The sequence below is a fragment of the Gekko japonicus genome, unplaced genomic scaffold, assembly GCF_001447785.1.
Source record: "Gekko japonicus isolate JY-2015 unplaced genomic scaffold, Gekko_japonicus_V1.1 scaffold553, whole genome shotgun sequence".
In the NCBI taxonomy this organism is placed as follows: Eukaryota; Metazoa; Chordata; class Lepidosauria; order Squamata; family Gekkonidae; genus Gekko; species Gekko japonicus.
In genome coordinates this window covers 725216-739109 of record NW_015172568.1, presented here as the reverse complement: position 1 = coordinate 739109, position 13894 = coordinate 725216, and the positions used below count along the sequence as shown (strand labels likewise).

The window sequence follows — 13894 nt, the reverse complement described above, 5'->3', positions numbered from 1 at the left end:
ATTCCCGTCTTGGGTCCAGACCAGGCGTGAGGGAGAATTTCCCGGGGGGGGGCTGGGGCTGGGCCAGAGGCATTGCTTTGCTAGGAGCAAAGGTGGCTCCCGGGGGAGGCTGAGCACCTTCCTGAAAATTTCGGCGGGGGCTGATGCCCCGCCGCCCCCATGAAGATTACGCTCAAGATGTGCTGTGGCACAGTATTAAAAGTTACAACCTGGGATTGCCGTTCCTGGTCTACACAGTCAACTTTCTTCTTGAATAAATCTTATACCTTGACTTATATATAATAAATCTTATACCACTGGACTGAAACTTAGTTCTGCTGCTTCAGACCAACACGGCTAACCCACCTGAATCTAACTTCCTTCTTTGTGATGTTGTTTCCCAGGGCTGTGTTTTGAGGTTTGAATGGTATCTCTCTCCCCCCCCCCCTTCTGCATGCAATTTTCAGTTCAATCCTCTTGTTCATTCATTTCGATTGGAGCTCCCTTTAATCTCATTCCAAATAATTTGAGATCTTTGTGATCTGAATTCTGCTCACTATCTCATATCCCTGCCGTACAAAATGTGAAGCAAGCCCATAATTTTATATGTCTAGTCCTGTAATGAGGGTTTCCGGTTCCAGTGTTATGCTATAGAATGTTTGAAAGTTGTGCTCTGTTCTCAGGGCTTTTATGTCTCTTTAAGTTCTACTTTTAACAGTAGTTCTGTAGCTGTTAATGGCACTTGTTGCGTGTGTATGTAGCTCTTTTCAGTGAGTGTGTATATATGCGAGGGACTCAGTCATTACTATTACCTCGCTCTGACCTGAAGAGCCCAGGCAAGCCAGATCTCGGAAGCTAAGCAGGGCCTACCCTGGCAAGTACTTGGATGGGAGACCTCCACCAGGGCTGGGACGCAGAGGGAAGCAATAGCAAGCCACCTCTCTGAAATGTCCAAGCCCCACTAAGGGTCGCCAAAAGTCAACTGTGACTTCCAGGCATGCGCGTACACACACACACAAATCACCGCCACCAAGGGTAATATTAAAATTTACTGTATGTATTTATCACCTACAATTTTTTTATTACAGTGTAAAAATGTTACAGTCCCCTCTTTTGTAAAGTGCAGGATACAAACGTGTGGAATAAAAAGAGAAGCTGTATTCATTTTGTATACATTTGTTTCGGAGAAAAGCAAAAAGACAGTTGGGGAGGTAATAAGTGTTTCATTGCTGTGCTGCCTACCTAATGAGAATAACAGGAATGACAAGTTGCCTGTGATCTGACTAAAGGGCTGAAGACTAATGTGATTGAAATGGTCCTAATGCATAATGCATCAGTACGTCTGCAAAGTGGAGGGAAATTTGATGTCATTAGAAATACTATGGATGTGAAATATATATACGTATGTGTATAAGAGCAAGTGATGAAATATAAGCATGGACTGGTATTTCAACTGAATGTTTATTTGGAGTCCCCATGTATTTCCAGGCATGGCTTTTCTAGTAACGTGTAACTGTCTCTAAGGAGTTTTTTTTAAAAATGCTCACAGTGTGATTTAAGTAGGTCTTAATAGATTGCACATCTGGCTTGGTTCCCTTCATTTGGGATATGGCGTATGTACGCAGGCCTCCTCTCTGTCATCACCTCTTGCAACGCGGACTAACTGCATATGGAAGCAAGCTCCTGTACAGAAATCATCTTGCTAGAAGCACTCTGTACGTGTAAGAGAGCGTGTCCTGGGATCAAATTGCAAACCCAGCAGCTAGATTTTACATTATTTATACACATTGTAATAATGTGGGGCTGGTAGCACACACATCTCCTCATAAACTCTGACAGAAGTGCTTGAGAGGGAGGAGGAAGTTGAATAGAAGTTGCCTTTCTGTACGTCTCTGTGTGGGAGCATGTTCAAAAGACCCTTTTTTCCACACAACCATCTTGAGCATCTGTAGCTCAGGGTTTATGTCTTTGTGTATATAGTAAGACTCATTGCCACACATCTCTGTAAAAACTGGATTTTAAATTATGAACCTTCTGCCAATTTATTGTCCAACTCTTGTACATTTTGTACCTCGTTTTATGTAATGATAAATATATGTGTGTGTGTGTGTGTGTTTATAAAGTCTGCACATTGCTGCATAATGTATTTTTGCAGCATGAATTGTTTTGTGATGCTGATTTATGGGAAAGAGGATTTAAACACAGGTTTCTCATATTGTAGGTTACCATCACTCTCGCCATTTGGTATTTAATGACATTTTAAGTTAGGATCAGACTAACACTCTGATCCACAATTTCTCCTTTTAGTTTGATTCCTTGATGCTACTCACCAAAGATAAACGATACTGGGGAACACAGTGTATGAATTATATGTAACAAATGAAACCACTGTGTGTAAAATGTTTGTATGACATATTGGACATTATTTAGTCATATCACTTTAATGAAATTGGATTAATTTTTACAATATATTAGTTTTTACAATATATTTATCATTAGTTTTACACACAGTGATTTTGTTTGTTACATATAATTGATTCTGTTCACTGAATGGTTATTAAACGGACTTTAAACAGTCAAAACATGACTGAATTGTGGAATTATATGTATGTCAGTAGATGTTTTCGAAATTCAGTCAGTTGTTGCGTTCTCTGGAAATTGCCTGTTTTAAAACAATGGGTTTTTAAACTATTTTTGTGAGTATTGTGTGCGTGCACATGTGTGTGCTTGCAAGCTAGGTTGCCAAGTCTAATTGTTGCGCCAGTGAGGGGATTAGGGGGGCATTTCGTGAGTGGGTGGGTATGTTGCATGACGTGCCTGCATTAACTGGAAGTGATGTAGGCACACCGGTGGCATTGGGGGCAACACTTTGGTTTTTGGGCAAAACTCTATGGTAAAATCACCTCAGATTATAGAGTTTTGCCCAAAACCTACAGCATCACCTCACCGTTGTGCCTATGTCACGTCTGGGTTATGTCAACGCATCATGCACAATGTCACTTCCAAGTACTTGCCAGGGCTACATCAAAATAAGATTATTGGTTCAGAACAGATAGGCTTTGTCCAAAAAGAGATCTGCCATCGATTACTATGCTACACTGACTTTCTTAGCTGACAAATATATGAACATAGGAAAGAAGAAGCTTTATGTAGCTTTCATCGATCTGAAGGGTGCCTTCGACTCAGTGGACAGAAATAAGCTATGGAGCAAATTAGCTGACCAAAAGATAGATCCCCGTTTGTTAATCTTATTAAAGAAATTACACACAGATACAACTTGTCAGGTAAAATATTATTCAAAAGGCCATTTAACTAGGAAGATACATGTTTTTAAAGGAGTTAAACAAGGGTGTGTATTGGCTCCATATCTTTTTAATCTATTCCTAAATTATTTACTGCAATTTTTTAAATCTATAAATGGGCATCCACTCAAGCTAAATGAACTCTCAGTTCCACTATTATTGTATGCTGATGATACAACCATTCTTTCCCATACAAGAGTGGGATTACAGAGATATCTGAAAGCCTTGGATAACTATTGCTATCTAAATTCACTCTCTATTAACTATTCTAATTCGAAGGTTGTAGTTTTCTCTAAAAGTTGGCGCCCACAAAAATGGTATATTGGTAATCAAGAAATTGAACAAACCAAATGTTATAAATATCTAGGCTTAACGTTCAATTACAATCTTAAATGGGTAGTTCATCGTAACATAATAATTAATACAGCTAATTTCTCTTCCTCTCAGATTAAACATTTTAAACAATCAGATTAAACATTAAACAATCAATATTTCCCTGCAGCAAACAAAGTTTTTCAGGCTAAAACTCTATCTCAAATGCTCTATGGTATTCCTGTGTGGATTAATGCCCTGAATCAGAAAACAGAAAATATTCAGGCCATATTCTTGCATCAACTTCTTGGAGTGCCTAAATGTGTACCTTATACTGCAATTTGTGTGGGAACAGGTTTGCACCTAATAGAAACCAAAGCATGGATCCTAACCTTTAAATATTGGCTTCGAATTTATTATAGGGCAGAATCCAATAGCTTGCTTAGCTATCTTAAAAAAGACACTTATAATGCTGTATGGTTGGACAGGATTACAGATAAACTTTAACACATAGGAATTGCAATGGAAAACCTGTTCCTATCTGATGAATCCTATAATTTTAGACTAATTAAACAAAGGCTCCTTGATTTAGAATTTACTAAGTTATGTCCTGTTCAATATTATATATGCTCGCCTGTGGCGCTTGGTCTTGCTCAGCCCATTGGGAAAATGGCCAACTATTTGAGTGATCTTGAAAGCCCCCAACAAAGGAGAGCATTTATGTTGGCTAGGATGAATTCCTTTTCTTCAAACATTGTTTATGGTAGATTCCTCCAAATTCCATATAGTGAGAGAGTCTGTCCTTGTGGGGCAAATATTCCAGATTCCATCCAGCATATTTTGCTGGACTGCCAGCTATATTCTAATCCCCGAAGGGAACTGTTTGGTAATCTCTCTCTCCCTCCCTGTAATCTGGTAAATGGATTGACTATTGTGGTTTATTAAAAGATAATGAAATAGAAATCACAAGAGCTAAATTCCTGGAGGAGTCTATTAAAATTTATGAGGGGCATGTCTCACCATGAATTTTATATATATTTGTTCTTAATCTTGAACTGTATATTTTGTTTGTTCCTATCTTGTACTGTGTCCGAGTATGCCAATAAAAGGTATGACTGACTGTACTTGCCAGGGTTGGCCCTACTTAGCTTCCAAGATCTGATGAGATCAATCTTACCTGGGTTAAAGTGTCAAGGCTAAAACAATTATACTTTTGATGAGCAAAAGCATACGGAGCTTTGCTGTGCCTTCATTTCAGTTCATCCCTTCAGTGCAAAATCATGCTTTTCCATGTTATCTTAACAGCATGGAAGACTTAAACAAAAATTCTGATCAGCTTTAATATTATAAGTATTCGGATTGAGACACAAGAATTGCAGTCCTAAGCATGAATAGTATGGGGGGGGGGATAGGGTTGCCAAATCCGAAAAACGTACTGGCGGAGGAGCGTCCTGCTGGTCCGGGAGCCGTCTGCGGATAAGCGCGCGCGTGCCGCCAAAGCGTCACCCGGAAGTGACGTCGCACGCTGGGCGGGGCCACGCCATTTAAGGGGAAAACAAAGAGTTTTCCCCTCAAATGGCGTGGCCCCACCCCCAGCGTGCGACATCACTTCCGGGTGACGCGCACGCCGGGGCGGAGTTCCCCCGGGCCCCGCGTGCGCCCACCAATTTTCAAAAATAAATGCATTTTAGGAAGAATGAAAAACACAAATAATCAAGAAACTTCCAGAGTACGGGGCCGGGTTCAGTTTGGCGCCCCTAAGGGCCGTCCCGCTTTAGGCAATCGCCTAGTTCGCTTAGTGAGTGAGCCGGCCCTGGGGGGGAGCATACAGTTGAAACGTTTTCCTGAGTAAACATAGTTGAGTTCAGGCTGAAGGTTTAGAGGTATGTTATGGTCACTGATACAGAGAAATAGTTATAACATGGCCTGAGAATTGAGTCTGTTTGCTCCTGGCATTTTCAATGGTTTGTGCTCTTAGTATTTGATAGAATTGTTGTTTACCATGTACTGATATGAGCAGGGCCCCCCAACTGTTTTGAGCCTGTGAGCACCTTTGGCATTCTGACAAAGGGTGGAGGGTGCAACCACAAAATGACTGGGAAGAAGACGGGGTAATTTAAAAAATACATTGCAAGAGAGCGTGAGACAGAGTAAAACAAACACTGTCATGGCAGCTGCCACTGAAACAATGTTGTTTTAATCTATTTAATTTAATTTTAAGCAACGTTGTTTTAATCTTCAGTGAGTAGTAAGAAGTTCTGTTGGGCAGCAGCCCCACCCAGCCCCACTTACTTTCTAGAAACACTTGGTGGGCACCAAGAAAGGTGTTGGCGGGTGCCGTGGTGCCCCGGGGGAGTCTGTTGGGGCCCCCCCGGGTAAGAGTATTTTGTAGTTTTAAGGTTTCTAAACTTCATTCATTTCCTGACATAATTTCTTCCTGCAGTTATTGTACCATCTGTGAAATCAAGACAATGGAATACTTATTCATCTTTCTTAGGGGAGTGGGTCAAAATGACACTACGTTTGGATTTTTAGTTGCTGTTAGGAAGCTACTGCTCAGGATGTTTGGAAATAATACATACTACTTGTGACTTACAGAGCACAATGAGCAAAAATGTTTTCATTGCCGTACTACCCTTCAGTATCTTAAATGTCATAATAGCTTTTATTTCAGTTCAGCGGTCAAATTAAAATATGCAGGAATTGAATTTGCAACACATTAAAGGGATGTTAAGGATGTATTATGATTGCGTCTGCAAAGCCACACAGAATCCATTCAGTGCTGCCCGGTTCCTTTTTTGATTAGTTCTGTGTTCTTTGAGAGTATCCTTTTATTATTTGCTGGCTCAGAAGCGTTTCTCCTGCCGAATTGTTTTGGATGCACACAATCTGCTATTTATTTATTGCGAGATTTTAAAACGCACCACAATGTTTATTATTCCCCCGATCTGTCCTCCATGTAACGTCTTTGAATTTCCAGGAAATAAAGCAAGTTAGGGAAAAGTATAGAACAAAAACAGACTTGTTTCGTATCTTCCTTGTTCTGTGTTTGCAGTATAAAAATGCTTTTGATTTTGCTTTCAGCCACTGTACTTCTTGTAGAAACACAGCAACTTCTGTGTCAATGTTTTTATTGAGATTTCTAACCATAGATTCCAATGATTGTTTACCAAGTGGGGACTTCACCAACATATGCAAATAAGCACTTGGTAATCTGCTGTCACCAGCCTGAAATTCCTAGTTTGGCCCAAGTTTGTCAAGGCTCGGGTGCTAAGCCCTGATCAGTACTTGTGGTTGTTGTTAACACAGAGGAAGGCGATGGCAAACCATCTCTGCTCATCTCTTCCCTTGAACATCCCATGGTTGGGGCTGCCGTGAAATGGTTGCAATTTGACAGCACAATTTTCTTCTTAATCTGCTGTCATCTTGTCAGGTTGTGAGGAGAATTTTACTGCACATCAGATGCAGTAAAGTGTGGTAAAACTGATTGTCTCTGTAGGCCTGGTGACACTGTCTCTCTTTAGCTGTTGTGAAGTCTCTTTGACCATAGTAGGAATAGTAGAGAACAGGGTTAGACTGAGCTACTCTTAGGTGCCCTCTATATTTTCAGTTATCTCTGAGAGCATTAACAAAAGGGGAATGTAAAGGCGGAGGCAAATTCTGGTTTCTTTAGATTTTTTTTCATTCAGTACTCTGAGTTGTGAGGAGGATGTAACAGAATGTAATGTTGTAATTCTGCTTTGAGTAACTAACCACAACAGGAGAGTGCCCTATTCTGTTGTTATTTGCCATCCCCAAATATTTTCAGAAAACATGGAATGCATTTATATGCCTGCGCACCTGATGAAGTGACCTCTGAGTCCGAAAGTTTATGTGGGAATAAATTTAGTCTTTAAAGTGACACTGGACTCCTGTTTTATTTTGTGTGCTTTATGGTGCACGAGGTCACTGTCGGTCGAAGAGTGGCAGTTTTGCCTAGATAAATAGAAGTTTAAAAATATGTTAAAGGTAAAGGTTCCCTTGCTCGAAAGCCAGTCGAGTCCGACTCTAGGGTTGCGGTGCTCATCTCCGTCTCAAAGCCAGCGCTGTCCCAAGATGTTTCCGTGGTCATGTGGCCGGCATGACTAAACACCAAGGCGCACGGAACGCTGTTACCTTCCCACCGAAGTGGTACCTATTTATCTACTTGCAATTTCTTGCTTTCGAACTGCTAGGTTGGCAGGAGCTGGAACTAGAGACGGGAGCTCACTCTGTCATGCGGCAACCTGGGTCTCGAACTGCTGAACTACTGACCTTCCACAGCCTGCAGTTCAGCGTCTTAACCACTTGAGCCACCGTAGCTCCAAAAATATGTTGGTTTAATTTATTACCTTGCGCTGTGATCTATTAGTGGTTCTATGTGTTGCGTTTTCAGTAGCTGAACAAAGGAATCAAAACAGTGGGGGGGGGGAAATGTAGCAATTTGTTGGCCATTTTCTCTGAAGTGGGAATGGACCTATGGTGGGGAGATCACTGTATCGCACCCTTTCAAAGTAAAGGGCTGGCAGGTCAAATGCCATATTGTTCCACGAACACTAATTCAAATAACTTCCTAATCATCATCATCATCTTGGGCAGGTTTTTTTTTTTTTTTAAGCATTCTGTCAAATGCCTTACCCGCGGTCTCGATGTTTATCTTTTAATTCTATTATTATTTTGCATTAGGCTCCCGTAAAGAATCTGCTCCCCAAGTGCTGCTTCCAGAGGAAGAGAAAATTATTGTAGAAGAAACAAAAAGTAATGGTCAAACTGTGATAGAAGAAAAGTAAGCGTTTTTTTTAAAGCAAATGATGAATTTTTAAATGGTCAGCTTCACGTTCTTGCAAGTAGGAAATGCTGTGTGTCGTTTTTCAGCTTTCCGTGAATTTGTCTCTTGCACAGTATTTACCTTTATGTTTAAGAAGATGAATATCCTACTGGAATTCATTTCTGATTTTCCTGAAGTGTGCACTGCCAGTCCTGTGTAGCCCATTTTGATGAATGTCAACCTTCTTGGGTTCTCTAACTTTTCTCTTTGCATCTTTCTTCCTTCATCCTTGTACCAGCTGGGAATTGATCAATTTTGTGGGTAAGGTGGCATTCTTGAGTGCTATGGGATTATTAATTTGTAGGGTCTATAGAATGCTTTAGTGTTGATAAATGCATTGCGCTTCTCTTAGAACATACAGTTTATTAAAGGCTCTTAGCAGGTGTTTCTTTAGCTCAAACCCTGTTCAGACAAACAGGATTTCAGGTGAACAGCATCTGGTAGTGGATCACACACTAACTGGACAATGATTTTATGCTGCATGGATACGCATTTACTCAAGGATGAGGACTTGAAAATGTTACAGAACAGACTGAAATGTACTGTAGATAGAGTGGGGGAGGGAGTAATGTTATGATGGCTGTGTTACTTTCGTTTCCATTCTGAATTACGTGCTTTGTAATTTAAAACCTGCTGATTATCCTTGATGTGACTTTACATAACTCATTTACATGTCGTGAAAGTTTTTTTATCTTAATTTTCTGTTCCAGAAGTCTTGTGGACACAGTATATGCATTAAAGGATGAAGTACAGGAATTAAGACAGGTTGGTAGAAGATACATTGCATGCTTTATCAACACTCAGAGTCAGGACAGCATAATTCAGTTTTAATTTATCTTTTTCATCTTCAGCCAGTCATAAAATAATCTCCATCTGTCCCAAAAAAGTTCCTCTGGTTTATTTTGTAGTGTTGTATTTAAATTGTCCATTTCAGCTATTCCCATCACCATATTTTTGAGTTCTCCTATAGATGGTATTCTTTTAGATTTCCAGCATCTTGCTATCAGAATTCTGGCTGCCGTTAAAATATATACAATTATATGTGTATGTGATTTAATATCTTCCGGTAATCTTTGGAATTCTGACACAGCGCGGTGAGCACAGCAACAAAATGGCTGCCATGGGAGGCTGAACCAGCCACAAAATGTGTGCCATAGCTTACCTTCAGTCATACCGTGATGATCCTTGCATAATGGTGGCAGTGGGTGCCACAGCACCCATGGGCACCACTTTTGGGACCCCTAAGGTAAAGTGTCACTTCATAGCTATGCTCAGGAATGGGTGATAGAGTGTCATGGGTCCTGGCTCAGCCAAGGCTGACTATTCCTCAGACGAGGAAGAGGCACGGAGCAACCCAGCCTCCTTTGGAGTCGGCCTAGAAGAGGAAACTTTGCCAGCACCTGAGGGAAAAGAGGCTCCAGCATCTGCGCAGGAGGGGCAGCAAGGCAAAGAGCCTGAGATGCAGGTGGAGGAAGAGCCTGGTCCAGAGCCTGGCCCAGCACCCCCAGTTGGAGACATCTTGAGGCCAGAGTCCCCACCTAGCTCACCTGGATGTCCCAGACGCAGGGCATGCCAGCGTCTGGAGGTGCAGGAGAGAAGGAAGAGTGCCAGACTTCAGCTGTTGCAAAGGCAACATGAGGGGCTGTGAGTCTTTGCAGGTTGCCTCCCAGGGAAGGGAGGATCCGGTTATAAGCAGCCACGCTCACCTGTCTTGGTGTGGACGCAACCGTGCAATCTTGGACCTTGTTCTGCCAGCCTCCGCTCCTCGCTCCTGAGAACTCTGATTGCTCTCCCAGCATTCCGACCCCTGGCACTGTTTCTCGGCTTCGTTTGGACTTTGCATGTAGCTTAAGTATATTGTGTTCGGGGCAACTGGCCAGAGCCAGCACATAGAGCTTATAAGTCCTGGTGACAATACTGTTTCCTAGTATAATTGAATGGAAGGCACATTGCTATTTGTGCTTCCACCAGCATGTATTGTTACTGGCCAGTGTCAGCAGGGGGTGTTGAAGGAGGTAGCTGGTACTGAATGGTTTTACTGATTCTTCTTATATCTGTCTACATATCAAGGTGGTAGCCGTGTTAAGCAGTAGAAAAGAGTCCAGTAGCAAGTTAAAGACAAACAAAATTTGTGGCAGGGGATGAGCTTTCATGAGTCACTGTATCTGAAGAAGTGAGCAGTGGCTCACGGAAGCTCATCCCCTGCCACAGATTTTGTTAGTCTTTGCTACTGGACTCTTTTCTCTTTTCGGTCTACATATGGTGTCAGTGGGGGTCAAGTATCCACATAACTTTACTGTGCTACTGTTGGCAGTTACTATTATGGGTCACCATTGCTGGACGTGCAGTGCTTCACTAAGTGAAGTCTGAAGCCTTTCTCCAGTGGAAGAACCACTTAAGTTAGACAAAGGCTGATTAGTCCAGAGGAACTTCCTCCACCTTAAGGCAGGCTACTGCACAGTGTGTTTGAAAGGCGTAGCTTTTCAGTTGTCATTACCACCATTGAGCCAGGTCTCCTCTTCTCTGGGCACTGGATAACAAAACAAGGCAATGCAAGAGCAGAAGTCTGCACCAGGCCCGCACTGGGATGGGCTCCCTTGCCTTCCCTTTGCAAAACTGGGCATCTTGATGAGAAGCAGTCTTTTAGCCATTCAGGACAAGTTAGCATAATATGTTTATCTTTTGTTTGCCAGGATAACAAAAAGATGAAGAAATCATTGGAAGAAGAACAAAGAGCTCGCAAGGAGCTTGAAAAGCTTGTCCGGAAAGTTCTAAAGAGCATGAATGATCCTTCCTGGGATGAAACTAATTTATAATGAATTTACCATTTTTCTTTCTTTCTATTGAAAGACCAGTTGTCAAATCAAGCTGGGAAGCCTTCTGACATTTAGTCAGTCCTGCATAAAGAGCACTGCAAACCAAGATTTAACTGGATCCAATGATTTTCTTCTTCCTTACAATGCATAGTACGTCCAATCCATTCACTGAAGCTGTCTGTGCTTAAGTGTAGATAGCATGGGCCCTGAACTCTACTAGACTTAACTTGTTTGCATTTAAATTACCTCATTCTGCAGCAAGTGCAACAGCTGGCTAAAGAAGTCCATGTTTTTCAGCAGCTTTTTAAATTAAATATATCTTTTATTCCCCTTGTAAATATCTGTAATTTTGAATGTGTGTATGATCAGTGTATCAGAACTGATACAGTGTTAAAACCTTTTTTCCCCGAGATGCTGCAAACAGCAGACGTTACGGCCGTGGTTGCTCACCAAAACAATAACAACAACAACAACAACAAACTGAAAATCCTTTACTGTACCAAGATAAAACTTGTTTCGAACTGTGTTCTAGACATATTAGGTGCAAGATGCAAAATGCATTTTTTGTAATGTCCACAGCATATTTCACAGTATTCACTCATCTGTTTTAAACGATTAACCTAAATGTTTATGTCTGTTTAAACCTCCAGACAATGGAATGTGCTTTTTAGCAATACAAAGATGCAGTAAATTCTTTGCTGGCACCACTTCCATAGGAAAGCTAATAAGATCCGACACTGATTTAGTTACATTTCTTTCGGCATGCCAATATGCAGAATAGCCACATAAATGATGTACGTGCTGTTTGTTTTTTTAATTGTTAGTTATTAGATTACTTGTGTACTACATTTTTAAATGGTTGTGCTTATACCTTAATGTACAGCTGGCTGGTATTTTAATGGAACACTCGAGCACTGTTGGTTGAAACAAAAGTTCTTCTCTAGTTGGGGGGTCTTTTTTCTTGTGAATAAAATGTATTATTTATTTTTATTGTAACCATAAGAGGGTCTTGGTTAACATTTGCATGTAGAACATTTGGAAAACTCCAGATCTGGAGACTGAAACCTGGGCTTCCACTAACGTGCAAGAATATCCCCCCCCCCATCATGTAATAGTCCACTTAACCTTAGTCCCTTTATGCGACAAATTAAAAAAGGATAGCAGTGCTTTATGAGACAAAAATCTGTTTAATTTTCTTGTTTCCCATATAGATAAGCTCCAATTACTTTGGACAGTTGTGGTTCCCATGTAAGTGTGTTGTGATGATATTCTGCATTGGAAATTTGGAACTCCACACTATGTGGCTTAGGCAGTATTTTTAGAAGTTACCATTATGGTCAAATACCGTGGCTTTTAGCCAAAACTGAAAGTCCCTGAAAGTGTTTGGCTTTTTGAAGGTGCAGTCCATAGCGGGGCTCATATCCTTCTAAGCCCACTGATGTCAGTGGATTTAAAAGAGTGAAACTAATTAGAATTGCACTGCTGTGGTGCCTGATTTCATTATTTTCAGTGAATCCAAATGCCATTAATGTTGATTCCAGACTTCCCGCTGACTTTGGGCAGAGTCCTAGGGAAGATCTGAGTCTCAGTGAGAAAAATGAGGCTGCTGCTGGAAACATCTCCATGTTAAGTCTTCCCCTTTCATAATGGAGTGATGAAATTCACCCAGAGACCTGACAGCATCCTTGTGTGTTACCTGTGGAGCGGGCAAATACACAACGTTGTGACGTGGGGGTGGCTTTTGCTGCACATTATAGAAGAGGAGGAGAAAAAATATGGAGGTGCTGTTTGAAAGGGCGGACTCGTATTTCTCATAATGTATAGTTTCCATCCCCAAATGATTATATTTGTCTCATATACTGTGTGTTGTATAAATGATTCCTGTATTAAACAGACGAAGCCTGTTCCTCCCTCCTGAAGCAATAAGACTCAGCTATTTATTGTTTCCTGCTGGCAGCAGCCAGAAACGGCAGCTATACTTCAGTTCAAATAAATGTTTATTGTCATGATAAAAGGGCTCACATGGCTTGTTGTTTTATGGCATGCTTTTTACACGCTTCAGTTTGAAAGTGGGGGAGGTTCAGTCCCATGGAGGGACATACACGAGTACCTGATTACTTCTATGTCTTAGTCAATGTTCCCTCTAAGCTGTGGAGTCTTGTGAGCAAAAATTCTACTTTGTGAGCTCCTGGCATTAAAGTTGTGAGAGAGCAATTTGGTTACTGCGTAAATTAGTTTGCTCCGGAGCCTTCCTTCCTGAGCGAAGACAAAATTCTGTGAGCTGGAGGCTAAAAAACTGTGAGCTAGCTCACACTAACTCAGCTTAGAGGGAACACTGGTCTTAGTCCTCCTGACCTCAGAGGAGAAAGACCCTTCACGGTAAGTGCCAATGGGCCGTTCTATTTCTTAGTCCATAAGAAGCTCTTCTGATTCTCGTAGGACCTGACCTGAGCAGCTTTGGCAATCTAAATTTCAACAGGTTTCCTTCTGCAAAGACCTCGGGTTCGTGTTTGTCTTTTTGAAATTGCTGTCACTACAGGCCTTATGCAGTGATCACCGGACCGCCAGAAGTTGTCAAGAGTTAAAAGATGGGGGAGGAGTTATGGGTGGAAATCCCACTTCCCCCATACTCAATGCAT

The 13894-nt window shown here is 41.4% G+C and overlaps 1 protein-coding gene across 2 annotated transcripts in view; it reads left to right on the top strand.

The window, feature by feature from the left end:
- The window catches only part of ARHGEF7 (Rho guanine nucleotide exchange factor 7), a 121218-nt gene extending 107995 nt beyond the window's left edge, over positions 1–13223 (top strand). For both annotated transcript variants that reach the window (XM_015421338.1, XM_015421337.1), the window contains 3 exons: positions 8298–8397; positions 9150–9204; positions 11133–13223. In XM_015421338.1, coding sequence (XP_015276824.1) covers positions 8298–8397; positions 9150–9204; positions 11133–11255 — 278 coding nt within the window. In that variant the 3' untranslated portion in view covers positions 11256–13223. The remainder of the gene's footprint in view (positions 1–8297; positions 8398–9149; positions 9205–11132) is intronic.
- Positions 13224–13894: the final 671 nt, after the last annotated feature.